This window comes from Corvus hawaiiensis, chromosome 2, assembly GCF_020740725.1.
Source record: "Corvus hawaiiensis isolate bCorHaw1 chromosome 2, bCorHaw1.pri.cur, whole genome shotgun sequence".
Lineage (NCBI taxonomy): Eukaryota > Metazoa > Chordata > Aves > Passeriformes > Corvidae > Corvus > Corvus hawaiiensis.
Window position 1 is genome coordinate 53,262,344 of NC_063214.1, and position 23,220 is coordinate 53,285,563.

Below are 23,220 nucleotides of genomic sequence, written 5' to 3' on the forward strand. Positions count from 1 at the left end.
TATAGAGAGAAGTGAAATGATAGAGAATTTTAATGAGTTGTACAAATGATACAGAAATCAGCAACCACAGAATTCTGCATATTTGTTTCTGAGTTTGTACATCAGTTTTTATGCAACCCCCCAAAAAATCTTTGTCTCAAAATGCCTGTGCTGTGAGATACATCCATATGGAAATAGTGCCTTGCTACGTAGTTCCACAATACTTCTGCCTATACCCTACAATATTTGAGTGATTCCATTAACTCTGCATACTTTGTCAACACAGTAAGGATGAAAACTTGTGTGAAAGAGGTATTGCATGATTCTTACTGCCTTTGTGGAGGAACTTTACTGCTCTCCCCCACATAGGATTACTTCCCCTTTTGTCTCTCCCTTCCCCTGGGCTGTTGTAAAGTTTAAAGTAGCTGCAAGGGCACATCTGCTCCTCTACCAGAGGGTGGTGACTGTGGGAAGTTCTGTGTGGTACCTGCTCGCTGCTGGCCAGACACATTTATAACATGTGACTGTTTTCCTCTGAGTTGATGTTTATCACTGGTGACTTTTCAGATGGAAGATGGCTTTGCTCCTGCTGTAGATAAAAATTAACAACCTCTCAAATACATCTTTGCTCTTTCTTGTTAACTGTGAAAGAAACATTGCTTAACAGACTACAAAAACCACAACTCCATCTTCATAGACATGTGCTGACCTCCTGTTTAATTCAGTATGGTTCTGGGTGCCCCTGTAGCAAACTCATGCTAATCCAAATGTTATGGGTGTTTGAGTTATACTGTTTCATCTCCTTTAACCCTTTGCCCTCACTTTTAATTCACTACCCCTTCCAACTGCATGCCCTGGAAATGTCCCTTTTATTTTTCTTCTTTTTGCTGGCTTCCTTCTTTAAGGCTTTGCAGAATAAAACTGCAACAGGAGATATTCCCATAGAGATGGGCTGCTGAGTTTACTGATAGCTTTGCTAGGCATCATGAGGATCAGGGTGTGATGACTCTCATCTTTGCACGCTTGCTTATTTATGCCGTTTTGTCATTTATTACTTCAGTAACTGATGTGTTTGTAGAGGATGTCTCATTGCTGCACGTGTCCTTCAGCCTTTGTGGGGGGACGATGGACAAGAATTTGTTAAAATAAATAGCTTGGAACAGAAATGTCATTTTTATAATTTAAAGAGGCCTGACTTCTTAAATCTATGTGTTCTGTTCTCTTTCCACACAAAACTACTGTTATCATACCAGTCCCAGGATGAGAACACAGGGTTCTTCCAACAGTGTGTCAGGCTTCACAACAATTTCATGTTCATTTTCCCTTGATTTTAGTGCATGCCTTAGTTTTAAATGTTCTTGTGAATTGCAAGGGTTGTCTTTTTCCTAAAAAATATTTTTTCTATTTTCATCATATTGTTTCATGAGACGGTGAGCTTAATGTCACAAAACTTAACTTCCCCTCTTTCTATTCAAATTCCACAATCCATTGCATTAAATAGTAATGATGCAAAATAAGATCAATTTGTGCAAGTTTGTTGATTGTTAAGGAGGTAAGATTGCAATTTAATCCATTGCACTTTATGCAGTTTGGTCCCCATTCAGTAAACATCTGAGTAGTCCCCAATTACTCAAGTGTTTAAAATCACAACTCTGCTTAAAGGACCTTCCTGAACTGAGACCTATTTCTCAATGATTGCACATTATTTCGATCTACATAAATCCAGGAAAAAATCATAATCAGTTATTTGATAATAATATTATTTTTTAGGCAGAACTATATTTTTTTCAAATTAATATTTAAAATATCACAGTCAGCTTGAATTTTCATCAATTGACTTGCTTGTTTAAGAGTGTTGCAACTTACAGAGTCTTGTTTAAAATAGGCAGCCCTGAACCTTAAACGTAAACATTTTCCTCTATAAATTTCCTTCCCATGTTGATGCAGGATTGAGGGCTTTCACCTAGATAAAGTGCCCAAAAGTGCATCTGAATACTTCTGGGGAGTCCTTTCTTGCTGTCTCTGCAGGTCCATGGCAGGAGCAGTTGTGGTTGTGGTCCTGCATTTGCCAGAGAGGAGCCTGGCTAGACTTAGGAAGGGAGCAAGAGATTATTGCAATCAGGGAAAAGGCATACAGTCCACTGGAAAATATATAAAGTAAATAAATGGGAAAAGGGTGGAAAACTAATTTTTATACATGAAAGAAATGAAATGATCTTTTTATCAGTTCCCCAGCCTAACAAATGGTTACGCAATTTGCTTAACGCACTCAGCTCTATGTAACTGCGTGTGGGATCGGAACTGAAATTCTGATAAATATAAAATGTTTGGTCCATTTGACTGTATCCTTTTTAAAATGTGAGATCTCAGGCAATGCTTATAAGGCTATTCTCAAAACACAGATTCAAATAATTAAAGTGGATTCAAAAATAAGCAATATGGGCCTAGAATAAAAGTTTAAAAGGTGTGCTGCTTGTTACAGTTTTTGTGTAAAGCAAGGGTTTGTTCAAATCTACTCATCATTATGGTTATGTATATAAAGCAAAGAATCTAAAATCTTTAACCTAAGTTTTGCAATTGAGCCATTGGTATGAACTGTGCTTCTAATGCTTTTAAACATCATGAAAAAATCCTTTAAAATTGCTTTCAAACTTTTCTTTTGCGTGTCACTGCTCTATTGGTATTGAGGAGTGTGTATATGTGGACTTACAAAAACAAATTCTTAAATTAGCCAATGCATGAAAAACATCTACTACTGAAAAGACTGAATGTTCATTTAACTGCCATTTCCATGCTTCTGCTCTTATCTCCAGGTGAACAAACAAGATAATGCTTATTTAAAGTTTTTACTGTATTTTTATGTAAACCTATTTCTGGAGCTAACTTTGATCAGGGGTTATCATATGATTAGTTTCACATCAAGAAAGCTCACCCTCTGTCTGATTTCAGGGTGAGAGCATGGACAACTTCAACTGGGGAGTGCGCAGACGGTCCCTGGACAGCCTGGACAAGTGTGACATGCAGCTGATGGAAGAGAACCAGCTCTCAGGGAGCACACCCAGCCTGAACAAAATGAACCATGAGGACTCTGATGAGTCATCAGAGGAGGAGGACCTGACCACCAGCCAAATCTTGGAGAACTCAGACCTAGTAAGTTGCAAACTTGAAATTCAGGAAGAGATTGGGTGGTGGTGTTAAATAAGCTGGGCTTTTAGTTTCCTCTGCCCAGGTGCAATCTAATGAGCTGAAATTGGTGGGTACATTTTCCCTTATTTGCAAAGGTAAACAGGAATTTTAATGCAAAGTTTGAAACGCAGGAAACATCAGATCTTATTATTTGCCTTTTTTTACTCTGGGACAATTTTTGACAATTGGCCAATAGTAAATCTTTCAGATGTACTAAATACTTAAAGAAATAGAACAGGACTCCAGGCTGGTAAGCAGTGTCAGATTTTTATTGTTCACTTCTGGGATGCTTTTAATAAAATATTTATGACAGAAATATTGAAAAGGTTGTGTCTATATACAAACTAAGAGAGCTACTGTCACTGCCCTTTAAGACACTGTTCTGCTTTGCATGTTCATGAAAGCAGCATGTGGTAGGGTGTCTGTATGCTCAGTTTTTCTGTGCTTTTGCTGTCTTTTAAACAGATTATAAATCTTTCCCCATCTGAGGATGCAAATCATATTGACTCACTTTCTACGTCATGTGACACAACCTCAGCAGACCCTCATCATTTTAACATGGGAACATCCAGCTTTGATGTGTCTTTGCCTGACATGAATAATCTCCAGGTGTCTGAAGGAGCCAAGGTGAATACAATTTTTCTTTCTGTCCCAACTGGACTGTATTTTATATAACATTGTTAAAATTTTTTTGCTTGCACTTTTATAAAGGGTTTGATCTGTGAAGTCAAGTACATTCTGGCTTTCTCTGTGTAATGGCATAGTACGATACCTTCATGCACTACTGCACTTTCATACCATTTCCTTTCTACTTCACTCATTAGGTAAACTCTACTTTCTTCATTACGATATTTTAATTATTGTTTCTTAAGTATGTTGCACTACATATGCACCAAAATACTATAAGCTCATTGGAAGACAAATTCATGAACTGGCCACAAGTTACAACTCCAAGGCAATTTTTGTTCTTCATGCTGATTTAAAAGAGCGATATGCCAGCTCATGTGGTGGGTGTATGCATGTATTCTCTGAAATATTTTTGTATGTGGGGACCTATTGTACAGTTGTGTGCCCTGGATTCAGTAGTTGCCTTTTGGCAGACACACAGAAATTTTAAATTCATGACCGCAATATTAAACCATCCTGGGGGTGGGGAGGCAGGATTTGCAAGGATACAACAACCATGTTCAGCACAGTGTATTTCAGAGAACGGTATCAGAAGATGAAGACAGAACAAGGTTGGTAAATCATTATCAATATGGGGATGGTTTCTTCAATTTTCTGCTTGACAATAGTTGTTCATGAGAAATGAGGTGGATCTACTCCTTTCACTGTCTCTTCAGAAATATAATCTGGTTGGGGGGGGTGTATGCGAATTAGTGGCTTGATGATACTGTTGGCTTATGTCAGTAAAGCTTCTCTGTCATGTCTGAATTGTGTGACCTTTGTAGAAAGAGCAGTGTGTGAGACTGGGGCAGGGGAAGAATATATCTTCTGTAATCTTTGGCTTTCCTTCTTGCCCTTGCCCCCTCCAAATGCAGCCACACAAAAAATTGATACTGCTAGCACTGCATGTTTCAAAAGTAATGGAAACTTCTACTGAAGAGGTCATAGAAAAAGAAGTTGGAATTGTGCCAAATATTGAACAAATTGTTTGTGTTAGAAACCGCTGCAGTAGGAAGAAAGGACAGGAGGAGGGAAGTGTGTGTAAGGATAGGAAAGGAGGGGAACCTCTCCAAACAGTGGTTGTGGAGAAGGTAAACTCATTATCATTTGTCAAAACAACTGTTGGTAGACAAGTAACTACATAACAACCATAAAGAGCAGAAGTTGGCAGAATTTCAGTTCAGGAAGCAGGAGTCAGAACAGACACATTTGCAGGTGGTGACTGCAGCTGATCTCATGCATCCAGCTGCAGTAGCTGTTGGTGTGTACATTAAGAACTGCAAATCACAGCGTAGGAGTTCAATGCATGTCTGGGGGTTTGGAATCTTTATTGTCAAAATCTCTTTAATGTCCCATGTGCCAATATTCATCAAAAATTAAAAGCTTTGGAATAAGTCAGTAAGTGAAGAATCTAAAATCAGAGCAGTTTCTTGTGGAATTGACAGGCAAATTCAGCTAGTCCTGGTACAGGTTTGATATTGGTGTAAAATATGGCCCAGGTTACCACTGTTACAAAGATGATTGAATTGATAAGCACAGAATGCCTTATTGGTGGGGTTTTTGCCTCAAAGATATTTTCAAGTGTGCATACTTCTGTATTTTTACTCAAAATAATTTGGAGTCAATGTAAGGAAGAAGTTATCTATCCAGTTTCTAGTCAGAAAACTTGAAACTTACACCTAAATAATTTTTACTTAATTTCATAACACAAAATCTGAGCTCTTTCCTGTTTCTCTTTTGCTCTGAATTCTTCTTTTTAGAGAGCTGATGAGGTGTCATCGATGCAAAGGAAATTTTTTTTACTTCTTTATTGGTTTACAAAATGTTTAGTTGTTGCATCATAAGCAAAAACAAAAATATCATCTCAACCTTTAAATAGATACAGCAGTTGAGAGAAACAGACTGATTATGTAGCCTCTTCCTAGATGTTTCAATGGCAACATCCAGACATTATTGTTAACAGCATTAAATTAGTTAAACTTATTTTCTATTAAAGATAGTGGGATAATTCTATGAGGGTTACAAAAGTTCAGATGATGCTATGTTATGTATTTTTCAAGTTATCTAAGCTCACAGATTTCTGGAAGTGTACTACAATCCTGCATGAATATTCAAAGTTCACTTTTCTATTTTGCTTTTGGGGCATCATATTAGACTCCAGTGGGTGGGAGGTGTTTGCTTCCTCTTCCTTCCTCCCTTGCTCTATCCCATCAAAATGCGTTTTCCTCCTACCAGCTCTGTCATTGCAGTGAAGAAACTGCAGTGGTTCTTTCAAGCTAATATTTAATATTTGAAAGTGGTTACTACTAATTACTTCTTGAATAAGCATGAAACATTTCCACTTTTTACCAGGTGCTTTGGTTCCTATTCTGATAATTCAGCCATATAGCTTGCATTTTTCTTTCCAAGATGGTTTGGGCTCTGATTCATTTCATTCACCCTGAACTCAGGAATATTCCTATCTCTTTTGCTTAGAAAACAAAGCAAACCAAAAGATTATTCTACTTAATTTCTGATCCTGTCCTTTCTGTTACAAGTCTTGTTTAATTTTTACAAATACGAATCCCCTTAATTAATGTGTAGGATCCAAGCAGACTTGATAAACTGCAGAGGTCCATTTTCTCATTTAATTCCACTTGACACAGATTTCCCTCCCTATTAATTCCCAACACATGTATGTACATGCACATGGGCATATGTACATGAAGGTGTGAGCAGCCCACTGCAGTCATCCCTACAGGAACTGCTTTGGGTGCTGTGGATGAGGCAGACAAAAGCCAAAAGATTAAAACTGAAACAAAACTTGTTCAGACTAAAAATGCAAGAGGAACTGGAATGTTTCAAAAAGAAATCAAGAGCTTTAGGTGCTGATAGATGAAAAAGGAAGGAAATTAAGCATAATCCTTTTAATGGCCTGTTAGAATGCTTTGGATTCCTCTTGAATGTAAATGACATGCTAACATTAATTCCCAGTTCTAAACATGCATATAGTCTTCCAGACAGTGATTGTTTTCAATATATTCTGAGAGGCTATAGTACACTCTTGGACACTATAAAATGTTAGGTGACAAGGACAGCCTGACAGTAAAAAGAATCCTATTGTTTTTCCTGAAAATTACTTCCTTGCTATGTTACCATATGCATTGGAATCTGAAATTCTTTGCAGACAAGTTGAAAAAATGCCTTAAAAATAATATTTATCCAAGACAGAAAGTTGAACAAATACAGTATTTTTGAAGAAGGGTAAGTTGATTTGTGTCATTTATAACCTGTGGCTTTATATCTGTGCAGTTTAACATGTTGTCTGGTAGGTTTTTTCATTAAATGCTTTCTATTTATTAGAGGAATTAACTTACTAATTTGCAGTTTTCTAATTCTAATTCTAATTCACTCCCCTAGGCTGAAGCTGTACCTGAAGAACAAGATATAGCAGTCCATGAGGATGACCTTTCAGGGTCTACAAATGAGCTCCCTGGAGCATTTGAATGCAGTGATAGCCTTAGTCTGGATATGACAGAAACTGAAGAGAAAGCTGACAGGCTGGAACAATTTGCTCTTGCTAGGTACTCTGATGCGCTGTTGTTCACACAAATTCTTTTACAATGTACAACAAAGTGATAACAGGGTGATAGTTAATGAAATGGATGTTTTGGCCAAAGGAGTTATAAAATTCTCTTGAGTGTGGAGCAATAAGAAGACAATGCCCTAATTACACACATAATTATCACACAACTGGAAAAAAAAGGCAAAACAAAACCAAGGTTTTCCCTCTAGGAAAAAAAAGATATGCTGTTTATATGCATCTATGCAGCTAGGCATTATGCATCTAATAGGCTTAATTAAAATAAAAAGGAGGATTTTGAAAGATTTGCAGTAATGGAGATATTACTTAGGTACCTGTTCAACAAATCAGATGTGTATTCATCCTTCTGATTTCTCAGGAAAGAAAATCTCAATCTTGTTAAAAATCCCAACTATGTGCTCTTAAGGCTGCTGGTGAGTGTGGCTGGACCCCAGTATATGTTATAAAAAGGATTTAAGATTTTTTTACATGCCATCTGGAGCTCTTTCAGATTTTGAATGCTGAGTGAGACTGCAGTTAGCCTGGAGAGGGAGAGAGAGAGAGAGAGAGCCTTATTCTCCTGTGAAATTTTAGCCTTCTTCCTCCAAATGATGGTACAGGAAAACAATTCAAGTGTTCTGGGATGGAGGAGATAGATGATAGTGGCCTGAAGATAGGGATTCTGATTTGGAGGTTTTTCTCATTGTAGCCAACATCTCGTCAACTTTCAAAAGTAATTTGAAAATTCATGAATATTTTTAGGGAGGTGCTGTACTTGGTCCTGTGATTTTTTCTCTCTGTTACAGCATATTTTATCTGCCACTTTCTTGGTATTCTCCTTTCACCACCTCTTTTTTTTTTTTTTTCTCCTTCAGTTTTGGAGATGTTGATCGAAATGCCTCCCCTCCTCCCTCACCATTTTTTTCCGCCATCCTTGCTGCATTTCAGCCAGCAGCATGTGATGATGCAGAAGAAGCCTGGCGTAGTCACATCAACCAGCTCATGTGTGACTCTGATGGTTCCTGTGCAGTTTATACATTTCATGTGTTCTCTTCCCTGTTTAAGGTGAGAAAATAAGTTTAAGGTGCAAAATCATAATGTTTGTGTGTGGCAATTAGTAGTTCTTGATAGCAGCCCCAGTAATGAACTACTAGATATATATAGCCATTGTAATTTTGTGTACTGCAGAATTGCTGTACTACATTTTCATACAGTACTGTCTTCTGTGACCAGTTTTGTCATGAAAATACTATGTATCTCATACTTGGAGGTTTGCAGTCATGTTGCAAAATATAGATCCACTTTAAAGAGTCTTTTCTTCAGTACTTTACAATCAGACTGCAGAAACAGTAGCTGCAAGAGACAAGGAAATGACCCTTTTGATCTCAAACTATTGTTAATCTGTTCTTTTATCTCAAACTCTTGAATCTGAGTGTGTCCATGTAAATGTCAGCATTATTAAATGGTTTGTACTGTGTCATCTGAATAGAAATACCCAGCTGCCATCATGTAACATAAATTCCGGAGATTGAGTCTGAAGACTAGAAATACAGTTCTCCATTCTAAAACTGTATGCTTGCAAAGATAAGAATCTTACAAAAAGATGAAAAAAGAAAGAGTCAAATGTACAAGCTGTTCTAAGGAATGACTGTCTGGTTTTACCTGTAATTAGTTTTAAAGCCTTTTTTAATTGTTTCTCCTGCAGCTGCAGGATGTTTAGCATGCTCCAGCAGTGAAAGCAGTAGCCAGGTAACTTTCTGCAAAGTTTAAGTACCTATGATCTCAGAGTACACACCTTTTTATTAACAAGGGGTAGTCTGCTAATAAACACACCGTTTCAAGATCTTTTCATTCATCTAAGATTAACCTGATACGAAAGAAGCATCCTGTAGTAAGAATCTCTTCGTGTTTCCTCCATGCTCCACTGTAGTTGAATGTCTTTTCTACCTGCACGTTGTCCTCCTTTAAACATTATACCACTGTAAATATGGGTGTCTTGTAGGCATTCTTTTAAACACTGATAAATAACCATTTGGAAGAAAAAAAACCCAGTGCTGCCTTGCGTGTTAGTTCTGTGTTTATTCATGATGTCAGCTTTTCTATCTTAACCTCAGTCCTAGAGGTTACTAGCCCTGACTGAGTGTTCAGACTTCCTTGTCCTTGATTCTTCTGTTTGAAGAGGTGAAAAGGAACTGGTGCCACACTTCTGAAGACTAAATAAATAATACTATGTAATTAAAAACCTAAACATTACTTGTAAAGTACCTGTTTAACTCGAAATCCTAGTATGCACACACTTCATTTGCTGTTGTGCTTGCCCTATATTCAGATGATTCCCTACTCATTTTCTTCAGTTGATATTGGAGGAGGAAGAAAAAGGTATTAATAATATCAACAAGCCACAATTTTTAGCTGGAGTCACTGCCATATTTTTAGTTTATAAAAATAGCTTTGTTCTTCTTTTCAGGGTTAAAATATGGGAGTATTATTTTCCCTTATTTTTTTCATAGGATCCCAGCTTGTCTGCAATTGTATTTTGGTTGCACTATCAAACTTTACTACTCATCCGCCAACTTTGACTTTTGACCCTCATTAACAGGAAATTTCAGAAACAAGTCCTGTGTGTGCTAAGCTTGCAATGCAAAGTACTGCCAAAATACTTGACTGTGAAATAAAATCCTTGTTTGGAGGAGCTTGTCAACTAAATACTTGGTGAAGTGAAAGAAGTGCATTTTCCAGGGCATCTACATTTCAGTCCGTATCAAGTTAATGGTGTCTTGGATGTTTGCCCACAACATGCTAAACTTGTTTAAAATTCCTGAAATTATTGAAGTGCTTTTCCTGTAAATGAGTCAGAGGTCAGAGATCTCTGGATTATCTTTACTGCTGCCTCTTTTAATTCCCTCAAATTAAATGTCTTTTAGCAGACCAGACAGTTGCAAGACAAGTAGATTTCAGATCTAGCAAATACCTTGCACAATCGAGCCCTTTTGTTATGTAAAGTCCTCTTCCCAGGAGAGGAAACCTGAGATTAAGAAGAAAACTTTCTGAGAAAACTTTCTTAGAAACTTTTCTATTTTTTTATTACTTACTTGGACACAAAGCACAGTGACTATATGCAGGTATATATTTATTCATAATATGCTGATGTCTGGCATTACTATTCACAGTAATCCCATTTCATAAAATATATACTGCATTCAGACTTTGCTTGATAGATTTGAGCCCCTGTAGTCTGTACCCAGAAGGACAAAGCTGAGGTGATAATTTATTATAGAACTGTTAGTCCATATAAAATAAATATATTTAGTGAAGTATTATACATGGATAGCAAAGTACAGTCTCTCACTGTTTCACGCTTAATAATTTAAAACATTCTTCAAGACCATTATCATCTTAGCTGTAGATTGATTGTTGCTTTTATGAATATTTGAAAAGGAAAGGAGTAGAGGAAGAATATCTGTTCTTGAATCTAAGTAGTAGATTGGTCAGGTTTTGATGAAGCCATGACTGAAATGCTCTGAGGAAGTTATTTTCATAAATAATGCTCTGTTCTGGGAGTTTTCAGTGATATTTGTAATGGTTCCTGGATCTCGTCACCCAGTATTGTAACTACCATAGCATGAATTTTGCTTATCCGCAAAGATGTAAAAATATCCCAGCTAGCAAGATCTGTTCTCTCCTGCTTTTTCATAATGTCTCCTTGTTACTTGTACCCAGATGCCTTTTCTGGAAGCAGTAAGGCAAAAGAAGGCATGGAACACATCAGTCTTGTCAGGAACATGTTGGTAGCTATTTCTCTCCATTGTGATTCCTTGGCCTTCCTCTTAATTATTTCTGGATTACTCCTTGACATTCTCTCTTTCTCTTGCTAGTTTACGTGGCACCTCCCTCTCTGCTTATTGTGCCTACATTGCCATACAAGTTTTGGTACCCAGGTTAGCAACTCAAAGCAGTTTCACTTTCTGTTCTACTTTTTTTTCCACAAGTATTTGCCCAAGTGAGATATTTGGGATTTAGCCAGTTGTATAGTGTAATATATTTTCTATCTTTCAGTAGTATAGAAAGTGCTTATGCCCTCTTTTTTTTTTCTTCCCCTAAAGGAATGGCTTCCTCTCATTATCTCTTTTCTTCATTAAGTTATTTCTAATGGGCTCCTTACTGCAAATTCTGAATGCATTGAAGTCAGTTATATTATTTCTGTAATCTGTCTCCTTCACTGCCTCAGATTTACAAGGTCAGTTGTTTGTAACTCAAGTGGTTTTCCCCAGCAGGGCGTTGCAGCAACTAAACAGGTTACCCAGAGCCTTGAGGAAGCTCTGACCTTGGAGATTTTAAGACTCAGGTAGTTAAAAGCATGTCTGACCTGATCTGGGCTCAGCAATAGTCCCACTTGGAGCTGAAGGTTGCATCAGATGTTCTCTGCAGGTCCTTTTCAACCAATGTCGCTTGGATTCTCTTTCATAATCTGTCCTTTTAAATTTCCTTCCACTTCTTTGTTCTCAGCTAGGTCTTTTCTGTTGGCTAAGATCAAGTCTAGGTCTCTTTCCTTTGCCAGGAGAGTTATCAGCAACAGTTTCACAAAGACTTAGACTGAATCTTTCTTTCCAGAGGGCATCACAGCAGTAAATCTCCAGTTGTCACCAAGCCCTATCATTCAGATGATTCTGCTAGTTGCTCATACAAATAATCACTTATCTGGTTGGTGGTAATTAGTGATAGCCCCTTGCCTCTACTACAGACTCAGTGCAGCAGAGAATCTGTACCATGTGCTGAGTGACGTGTGTAGCACTTTGTGTTGAAGTAAGATGGTGGAAACAGTAAAACCAGTATAGTCTGTCTGATCCTAACTGTGCTCAGATGGGCAGTTGAGATGCTTTCAAGAGACGTTCACAAATAAGTAGTTATAAAATTGATTGGTACGGGAACTCTGACCATTTTATTAATCATTTATAGTGTATAGCCTATGTATAGTGTGAGGGCTTATTTAGCATTTAAAGAAAATCACTCACTCCAACAGCTTCCATTATCAATAAAGTCCAAATTCAACTCACTTGATTTTAGGTACTTAACTTCCATGTACCAGTGCAGCAGCAGTAACAGGCTATTTCTATGTCTATCATCCAGACTGATATTTGGGAAGTGCTTCCCTCCAGTGGGGCATACTTATGGTACAAGTCCTAACCTACATTCCTCAGAGAAACACCTTTGGTAACTTGGAATGAAATATATAAAAATGTTGCATACTTTTATTTTTAAAAATATTCTCATGTTGCTCCTACCTGCTGAGCACTAGGCCTTAGTGGGATATAGTTGGGCAGTAAAAACTGATGGGTGTTTATCAAAATCATTGTTTCAGATACTTCAAGATTAATATATTATTTTTATTCATTATTCATTTTATATATTAGTCACTGAAAAGCACTGAAATGTTTTTGGAAGACTAGACTGGTTTAGGACTCAAAACATTAAAAAAATCTGCTGAGAAGAATAATTCCTGGATGCAGTGCAGTATTTCTGGAATCCTCCCAAGCAGCAGTAAAGTTTCAGTACGAAGCTTCTTCCCACAGGGGAAAACAAAAGGTTTTTTCTGATTTTTCTGTACTGCTGTTTGGCATTAGGATGTCCATTATATTATGTGATTAGCCACTTGACATGGAATATTAACAAAACAATGCCCGGAATGGACAGAAAAAGTAACACGCTGATCAACTCTGTTAACTCTGTAGGGACAAGAAAAAAAAGCTACCTGTGGCTAAAAGGCTTATAAAGATTGATTCATCTTTACAAGAAAGAATGTATTTCAGTAGTAGGTTATGATGAACTCTGTGATTAGTTTCACAGCTGCCCAGCTGTACACTGTCTCCAGCATAATAACTCTTATTCAGTATCCTAGAGCAGTCATTCAGTTCTCTGCAGGGAGATGGTCTCTTTTGTACTTTATTATGCAAAGAAAAACAACCATGCCATTTGCTTACAAAGGAAAGAAGCTCGTACTCGAGTAAATAATGTAAAAAACTGTATTTTGCTTTCCAGAATATTCAGAAAAGATTCTGCTTTCTAACCTGTGATGCAGCTAGTTACTTGGGAGACAACTTGCGAGGAATAGGCTCCAAGTTTGTGAGGTCTTCTCAGATGTTAACATCGTGTTCAGAATGTCCCACCCTCTTTGTAGATGCAGAAACAGTGAGTATATTCCTTTCAAAAGGCAGGTACTTCATTGAAGTGTGTTATTTTCCTGGCTGTTTCACTTTTGAGCAACTCCTGAACAGATATGTCAAAAAGGGACTCCCCTCCTATCTCTGTTTTTTATCTCCTGTTCAGAAACTGTATTTCCATTCATTTTCTATGTTATTTTATTAGGTAAGTAGTGACAGATGGGCAGTATAAAATCATAGAATCTCATAGAATAGTTATGATGTGTTGAGCCTGTGTGCCAAACCCCAATATAAAACAGATGCCTACTGGACCCAGTTGGCTTCACAAATGAAAAAGAAGAAGCTAGTTCAGCATGGAAGATTGTAATATGTTTAGTGGTTTCATTTGAGTCAACTGTGATGTGAGCTGGATGATGCTGGCTGAACATGAGCCAGTGTGTGCCTAGGTGGCCAAGAAGGCCATTGGCATCCTGGCCTGTATCAGCAATAGTGTGGCCAGCAGGACCAGGGCGGTGACTGTCCCCCTGTACTCAGCACTGATGAGAGAGCACCTCAAATCCTGTGTCTCGTCTGGGCCCCTCACTACAAGGAGAACATTGAGGTGCTGGAACATGTCCAGAGAAGGGCAATAGAGCTGGGGAAGGGTCTGGAGCACAAGTCCTGTGAGGAGCAGCTGAGGGAGCTGGGATTGTTTAGCCTGGAGGAAAGGAGGCTCAGGGGGGGCCTTACTGCTCTCTACAACTGCCCATGGCAGCCAGGGGCAGGGCAGCCTTTTGTCCCAGGCAACCAGCGACAGGACAAGAAGGAACAAGGGCATCAAGTTGTGCCAGAGGAGGTTCAGGTTAGATATCAGGAAAAGTTTCTTCACTGAAAGAGTATTGGAACAGGATGCCCAGGGAAGCAGTAGAGTCACCGTCCTTGGGAGTGTTTAAAAAACAAGATGATGTGGCACTTTGTGATATGGTTTAGTGGGCATGGTGGTATTTGTCAAAGGTTGAACTTGACCTTGGAGGTCTTTTTCAACCTTAATTATTCTGTAATTCTATAAAAATATGTATTAGGGAATGAATTAGATGGCCCTTCCCATTGTCTTCATTCTGGCTCATGTTTATCCAGCAGCATCAGGACAGTGTGACCTCCCACACTGAAGTCTAGAGGCAGAAACTGGCCGAGTGTAATCTTGGTCCCACTGCTGTGACCATGGAAGAGCTGTGCCTTATGTCATCAGAGAGCTGTGGAGAGAAACTGGTTAAGCTTTGTGCACTGTTTCATTTTAGAGAAGTCCTCTGCTAAGTCATTAAACACAGAACACAGTTTCAATTCCACATTCTCATGCATGCAGCTTTTGCTATTGACTTTTCACTATAATATTCTAGTTATGTAGATTTTTGCATAAATGTAAATATTTTTCAGTGTTAGTATATGTAAATCTAAATATTATTTTGCAATATCTTTCCTATACTGTTACCAGTATTTGCATTCTTTTATAGTGACATTTATAGACCCTTTGATTTCATTTCTCCAGCTGCTCTCTTGTGGCCTTCTTGAAAAGCTGAAGTTCAGTGTTTTAGAGCTGCAGGAGTACCTGGACACATACAACAACAGGAAAGAGGCAACACTCTCGGTATGCTGAATTATGCTCTTGGTCTTGTCTGTATACTTAGGCTATGTCAGGAAACTGCACATCCACTCAGATCTGTTTAAACTAACATTCAGTAGAAAAATGTGTTTCAGATACTGGATTTGTTGGATGTTTCTTCCTGGACATATGAACTAGAACTAAAAAGTAGCTTTTGTATCCCTTAGTATTAGAAACAATGGTATCTTTAATATCCCTGGTCTCTCTCCTATTTATTCATTGATTAATTTTCTTAGTTCATGCAATTGAAATACTAATAGAAATCAAGACTACACTTTTTAAATTACAGTCAAAGCAAATTTTCATAGTCTATGGTAATAAAAAATGCAACTGCAAATTTTTGTTTACATCCTGTGCTGTGAAACTAAAATACTGCTTATCTTTCTTTGAATTAAACCATAGATTTTATTCATGTCTTCTTTATTTTCTCTCTGGAAACAGTGGCTTGCAAACTGCAAAGCAACATTTGCTGGGGGTTCACGAGATGGAGTTATTACCTGCCAGCCAGGGGACTCGGAAGAGAAGGTAATGAATGGCCAGTGTTTTTTCTCTCCCATAAAGTGACGTATGTGTACTATATCTTGTTCTTGAACCCACAAGAGCCAGCTGTACTTCCTGCTTGATTCTCTGCCGGGCTTGGGCATAATCCAGTTTTCACACTTTAGGCTCGAAGCTATTGTTGTTGCCTCAGTCCTGGCCACAGGAAATGGGAAGTATTCAGAGGAGGTACTTCTGCCTTCCTAGTCTAGATGAAGAATCAGAGCTGATCCTAACCCTGTGCTCTCCCTTTTAGAAAGATGTTGCAGGAGCAGTTTTCCACAGTGTCTCTGAAAATCATTCCTGCTGTACTGTCCTTCCATGTTACTCCCGTTTTATCTTCGGCTGTTACAGTCTCCGTCGGCCCAACAGCAAAATTGCCTGGTTGAAAAACACTTCGATTAGTAGTTACAAAACAATGACTGTAAACTGGCCAGTGAAATTATTTATGCTGTGGATCAGTGTTTAGAGCTAAGGCAAAATATCTTTATCAATTTTTAACAAAAAATTCATACACACATGTACATTTATTTGTTTGTTTATATTTCTTGATTCCAGTTAAGGAATCGTATTTTCAGATATCATTACCATCAGCAGTTAATACTGTTATTTGATATACTAAGCATAGGAAACAGATGATATCTTGGTTGCATAATGAGTTAAGGAATGTTACTTTGTTGGGCTGCTTCCTTTTGGAAGAAAGAGAATGTGGAGGGATGGGGAAAAGAGGGGGCTAGACAGAATTAGCCAAAATTAGGAAGCAGCAAACAGCATGTAGAAAAAAGTGATGTTTCCTCCTTTTATGTATTTTTACTTATAAAAGATAATTGTGACGTTTTCAGAACACAGAGTTGCCTGTTGTAACCATTTTGTTCAAATACCTTGCTTTATTCTTGTGTTGGTTTCAGTTTGTCTGTCTTCTCCTCCAAGTCACTTTATTTTCTTCTATCTTTATCTTAACCTCTCTTTCCCATCTCTATGTATTTGTCTTCTTGTCTCTGAACTCCCTTGATTTTTATTTTTTTATGCCATTTTCCAAGACTCCCAAATCCTTTCCACCCCTGCATTTTGGCTTCCTTGACATTATTAGCAAATCCAGTCTGATTTGCTAATAAATCGTCTGGCTGCAATCATAGGCTGTGGGAAAAATGTTCAATCTTCCCCCACCTAGCACTGGCACCAGCAAAAGTTAGGCACTTTCCAGTGCATTTAGGTAAGATACTGTCTCTTCTGTAATTGTGGTGTTGTGCAAGGAAGTTACAAGTGAGCTATTCTCAAATCTGAAAAAAGAGACCTGGAATACATACCACTACCTCTCCTGCAAGAGGGGCATGGAGTACTTGGCACTACTGGGACATGCATGGGTTCTCTTCCCTCTGATGTACAACACCCTGAACAGTGACTTCAGACTGTAGTGTTACATACTTTGCTGTAGACAGCTTAATTTATCCTTTTCATCTCTCTTTTGGAAGTGCATAGAATGGGATGCAGAATGACACATCTTGTTGATCACCTGCATTGTTTCTTTTTTGAAAAAGTAAAGAAATAATGCTAAGGAGAAGGAATAACCTGTGAGCTGAACTCACATAGCTGGCCTAAACACATCTAAAAGTCAGTAAATGTCATGTTCCACTTGTGTGGGCTTTTATAACTAGGTGTTCTCTGTTTCGTAATTAAATGTGTGTTTTGTGAAGCCAGGGTTAGTATTTATACTGCTTATTGGGGGTTCTCATTCCTTCAGGAGTCCCTGGTTTCTCCCCAGCACTATTCATTCAGGCCAAAATGCACTATTCCTTGGAAGTTGACAGGATGAAGAGGCGTATTCCTTTTCTTCCCCTAGTCATGCACCTCAACTGAAGCAGCTTTTCCCAAAGGAACAATCTGTTTATTCAATGAAAGTGTAATGGGAGGAAGAGGCCAGGGAAACTGAGGAAATGGGATTAGGAAGGGACAAGGAAAAATTACTCCTAGACTGGCAAGTATTTGTTCTCTTATCTTTCCTCTCCACTTCTCCCTCAACATGAAAGGCTAAAGAATCTAATATTTGTAGGGGGAAAAAAAATCTGTCTTACAGTGATAGTCACAAGGGAACCTGCCTAAACTCTTAAACTCATTGAGGTTTAGTCTAGGGCCCAAAATCCTGCTGAAAACTTCTGTCCTAAAAAAAATTGTTTGGTCCAGTACAAAACCAGGCTACTCCTGGAAAAGGTTAAGAATTAATTGTAAGGAAGAAAAAGCAACAGCTTTCTCTACAGAATGCAGAAATCTTAAGAGTCTTAGAACTCCCCACCTGGTAAAAAGCTTGAGGGGAAAACAGACCCCTTTACAGATGAGACAGCTGTGAGACCAAATTCAGCGTTGTAACAAGTGGCTGCATCACAAATGCCTCATGATGCTGGTAACTAATTTGGCACAGTTTCTCTAATCAGATCTTATTTCAAAATAATTGCACATGATTTGTTGACTATGGTTACTGTTACTGAAAATGGGCAAAGGCAAAAATTGCTTATTCTGACATTAAAGAAGCTTGAAATAGAAGTTGTCTAGGTCAGCTGCTAGAGCTAGCAACTTTCCTGAAATCGTGTAAAAGCTTCATGTCCCAGACTGTCTTTCCCCTGCCTTATTATTGCAACAGATTACATGATTTGGATGTGATTTGTAAGCTTTGATGGTACTTTGAGCAACAGAGTCTCAATGACATAGGAGTCAATTTATAGACAAAAGATTAATGCACATGCCATTGTGCTGTCTGTCCAGGTGTAAGTCTTAGATGAGTACAGCTATCAGTACATTCTTCAACCTTATTAAGAAAAGAGTTTTTTTAAATCTAGTCAAAGGCTGGGTTGGTTTGTTTCTTTGTTTGCTTTTCTGGAAAAGAGGTATTTGGAAGATCCTCTTGTTTTTGTCAATTAACACTGCTAATTCAAATAAGTATTCATTTCCCAATGAGACATTCAGTTTACTTTATAAGTCCAAAGTCAGTATATGCCTTTCTCAAACCTTCCTCACCACAAGCTAATGGATGTGGGCTTTGCAAACTCAAACTGTTAATAGATATTTAAAACATACTGTACCCCATAAAAATTTGCCCCCAAAAATCAGAATGTACCTCCTGCTGTGAGTTTCCCTGTGGCTAAAGGTACAATCAGTTACCACCAATAAGGCTGGAGGTGTACCCATCGGGACCATAGTCATCTGGAGCTGAGTTGAGACACAGTAAAACTCAAGGCACAGTGAGACCATTGTTAAGCTAGAAATTCTTAATAATCAATAGTCAGTTATCTGACTGTTGTTTGACAGATCCATGGATTGACAATGAGGTAAAATTGGCCGAGGTAGGCAGCTTTTCTAAAGGAGGATCACAGCTGTGTGTAGATTTCCCCACACAGAATAGTTTCTACTGTCCTTCAAGTCCAGTGGCTATTTAAGAATGCACAGCATGTGCTGTTCTGTCTATCTCTGATATATATACAAGTCTGTGTGTATACTCAACTTCCTAGATCATGGGAAAAGGTTCTGTCTGCTGATGTGTTAAGGCAAATAGAATACTTTGATAAAATGCACTTGCATTTAATAAACCCTTGCATGCAGTGGTTATTTTGTTATGCTGGGACTCTTCTGTGCCAGTAAGTGACTGTAAAAGATTGTGTTGCCATCAAAGTGTTAATGTCTTAAGTAATTATGTAACTGTCATCTCTTTTCAGTATGTAAAAATTATTCCTTAAAAAAGCAAGAAGATCTGAGATCTAAAAATTAGTGCCTTGCTGTCTGCCTGGTCTGCCAACAGTACAAAACAGTAATTCTAGGAATAAAAAACTAAATCAAAGTGTTGCTGCTAGGGAGCATGTCCTTCTTAGATGCTGCACTTACTAACTGCTTAAAGAATTGTGCAAATGATCCAAATACTCTAAACATTTGGTATTTTCAGCTGCCAAAACCCCTGATTGTGTAGTGTCTATCAACTAATCTAAAACACTTCCCTTACTATAAGAATTAAACTAGAAACTGAAAAGTGTGAAGGTTATGATCATTCCACCTGGGCCCGTGCTGCTGCAGAATAAAAGAAGTATCACTTAAGCCAGTAATTAATGTCTTTTCAACTTCCAAGGAATCTTTCATTTTATGCTGAAAGATGAATACAAGTTGCAATCATGATATTGGAGAGCGATATGGAGCTGAGCATCAGTAGCCCAGGGAAATTTTGTATCCAGTATATTTTCTTCCAGTGAAGAAGGGTTTTTCATGTAATGTGAAACCCCTTCCTCACCCCTTTTTTTTGGCTTGCCCTGGTTTTGGAAGCAGTACAGAGGAGACAGTGTTCTCTGGCAAAAAAGACCATGGAATTCACTTATTTGCTGCTTCCGCCTCCCTTTTCCCCCTCCTTTAAAGTAAATTCCATGGCAAATTAGAAATTATATATGGATTCCAGTACTTTTGAAAGTCTAAGTGAAACTTGGTGGCATGCTAAACTTCAGAGAGGCTTAAGAGAAACAACAAGATTTGAAAAACAAGCCAGCACACCTGTGAATTTACTGGAACATAGCAATCTGTCTGCTCTTGTCCTCTATTCTTATCTTGAATTTAGCTTTATAAAGCTTCATTTATGTGAACTGCATGGAAGCCAAGATAGAAAGGGTTTTTTGAAGAGTACTAAATAGTTTGTCATGGTTTTATAGAAAAGTAGTGCAGGATTTGGGGCAATCCATTTCATATATATTTTTAATAGTAAGGCAAATGTAAAAAAACCAGACTGAAATACTTTATTAGGCTCATCAAAGTTAACATTAATTCACATTTCTGTGTTTTCTGACTTTGTATTGATGGTAAGGTAAATAATTCTAATAAGAATTCCATATGCTTATTAACACTGTGTGCATATACACTGACATCAGGCTGTAACTGGGCAGATGTGGTTGTGTTTGTTACTTACAGCATTTACATGATGACTCCCTTCATGTAAAATGTAATGAGATTGTAATATTTATAAAATAAGAAAAGCTGCATTAAGCGAACACAAGAGTGCAAATGTTAGTTCTTGGCAAAGAAAAGAGGAACACTTACGTTTTGAAGAGAGCAGTTAGTCCCCTAATCTTTGAAATGCTAATGTAAGTCAATTAGAATTTTTATTACTATTGCAACAGGACTTAAACTGACGTTTTAATAACTTCAGAATTACAAACCAGTGAATCATTACTGGTGAGAGGAAGGGATACAAAGCTGTCTCAACTTGTGGCATTGCCATGTACTTAAACAAAACTGGCATTTTCCATGTTCTTTTTTTTCTTTATGATAGTCATAACTTGAAAGTTACATGCAAAGCGTTTCCATTGTAATGTACCAAGTAATAAGCCTAGCAACCACAAAACTTACCTTGGCAATTTCATTCACTCTATTAGTTCAAAACATAAAAGTATTTTTAAACAAGAAAATATTTAGAAATAGCAAAGTTCAGTTTTGTCCATCACTTGAAAATCCTTCCCAGTTTTTTAGTACTTTGCAATATGAGCTCCTTTTAATGAGGAAGAAAGCAAATTTAAATAAAAGTATTATTTCAGGAGTTTTCTAACACAATTTCACTGTAAGTTCTTGAGCTGCTGTGTGGGATAAATCTAAACTAATAAATGTGGAGATCTAACTGAGGATATTTAGACTTGAATTTACCATTACAATTAAAGCTTGATTTTATTAAGAATGCTGTGCATGTTGAATGTGATATTCCAACCAATTATCAGGTTGAGGCAAGCATTGCTAATACTGCTGACAAGTTATGCTATTACAGATGGGCTGTGCTTCCTACTGCATGCGTTACACTGACACTATACTTTCTTTCCTTTCCTTTTCTCCTGTGCCATGCTTGCTGTGTAGCAAATGGAATCTCTTGCAGTAAGTTGAAGTTCTTTCATATATTTTGTCCATCTGTGGATGGGCTAATACACCCCAATTTTACTGTTTTACTTCTAAGCATGTTTTCTTTTTTTGTTATAATTTTCCTATACAATGTGTGGTTCTAAATGCGGTGACTGAAATAACTTACTAACATGTTTTGTGAAATCAAAAAATACTGTGCCAAAATTTTGACACTTTCATATGCTGTTTCAAATGGTCATTTACATACGTTTTTACAAATCAAGCTTTTGAATGGGTGCAATATGCTGGGGCAGGAAACATTTTTTGTTATTTTAAAATTAGTAATTTTCCATTTGTCCTAGTGAAAAACTACTATTTATAGTTGGCAGTTACGTTTCAAATGGGTTTTTGTGTATATGTTGATGAACAGTTTCACCACTGTTGGTTTCTAATACTTATTCAGGAAGAACAAAAATTGAGCTGCTTGATACAGTAACTAAATACTAAGTGAATCAAACTAGAACCATTAGTTTGACCTTAGTTTGTTTTCATTCAGGTTAGCAGCCAGAAGGGTGAAACTGAATTATTGTTCTCCAGGGACTAAAAAAATCGAGTGTTACATGCCAAGCTATCATGCGATTTTTTTTTAATGATGTTATGCTTGTTTTCAATTAATTATTAACTCCCTGACAGCTCCAACTTTATGTGCATGTAACTTCTATGTAGTGTTGCTAGTCTCCAAAATTTGAATAGAGTGAATTTGATCCCTGCTGGGGAACCTCAGGCTGTGTCCCTACTTGTGAGCTGAACAGAACCAGGGAGGAAGTGAGTGTCCCTGGGCTGGCGCTCGCTTGGGTGAGCAGTCGGCACCTTCCCTGGCTGGGCCACCAGCCAGCCCCTGACGTGCCCAAGCATGGTTTAAGAGAAGACAGAAGCCAGAGCCATTTCCTGGAGGCTGCATCTAAACAGTCAGCCTTTATTTTGGGAGGAGAATGGTTAGCCACACAAACACAAACTTGGCAGTACTCTGTGCCCTTGGTTACAGAGAATGGCCTCTGGGCAGGTTTATTTCACTGGCAGTGTTCCTCATGCCCTACCTCTTTGTTCTAATAGGCTTTGTCCCTGTTGACAAGTCAGTTCTGTCCTAGCACATCTGCTCCCCACCACACATCTGCTGGGTCTTCTTTCAGCTTTTTCGCATCTTTGCTGTCATATCCAGTCTGGTGGGATCATAGAATGGTTTGAGTTGGAAGGCACCTTAAAGATCATATAGTTCCAATCCCCCTGCCATAGGCAGGGACACCTTCCACTAGATTGGGTTGCTGAAAACCTCATCCAGCCTGGTCTTTAACACTTACAGGCGTGGGGCATCCACAACTTTCTCTGGGCAACCTGTTCCTCACTACCCTCTGAGTAAAGAACTTCTTCCTAACATCTAATCTAAATCTCTCCTCTTTTTGTTTAAAGCTATTGCCCCTTGTCCTACTATGATCTGCCTGTGTGAAAAGTTGCTCTCCATGTTTTTTATTAGCCCCTTTAAGTACTGGAAGTACTGGAAGGTTGTTATAAGGGCTTCCTGGAGCCTTCTCTTCTCCAGGCTAAACAACACTCTCAGCCTGTCTTCATAGGAGAGGTGCTCCTGATGC

The 23,220-nt window shown here is 38.1% G+C and overlaps 1 protein-coding gene across 11 annotated transcripts in view; it reads left to right on the forward strand.

Annotated features, from left to right (window-relative positions):
• The window catches only part of FRY (FRY microtubule binding protein), a 227,796-nt gene that overhangs the window by 198,871 nt on the left and 5,705 nt on the right, over nt 1-23,220 (forward strand). For 8 of the 11 annotated variants that reach the window (XM_048295017.1, XM_048295020.1, XM_048295021.1 and 5 more), the window contains 8 exons: nt 2,929-3,129; nt 3,631-3,792; nt 7,231-7,394; nt 8,269-8,458; nt 13,430-13,579; nt 15,077-15,175; nt 15,632-15,715; nt 21,593-21,610. In XM_048295017.1, the coding sequence (XP_048150974.1) occupies nt 2,929-3,129; nt 3,631-3,792; nt 7,231-7,394; nt 8,269-8,458; nt 13,430-13,579; nt 15,077-15,175; nt 15,632-15,715; nt 21,593-21,610 (1,068 nt within the window). Of the gene's footprint in view, nt 1-2,920; nt 3,130-3,630; nt 3,793-7,230; nt 7,395-8,268; nt 8,459-13,429; nt 13,580-15,076; nt 15,176-15,631; nt 15,716-21,592; nt 21,611-23,220 lie in introns of all 11 variants that reach the window. The other 3 variants (XM_048295015.1, XM_048295016.1, XM_048295010.1) reach the window with 2 other exon arrangements.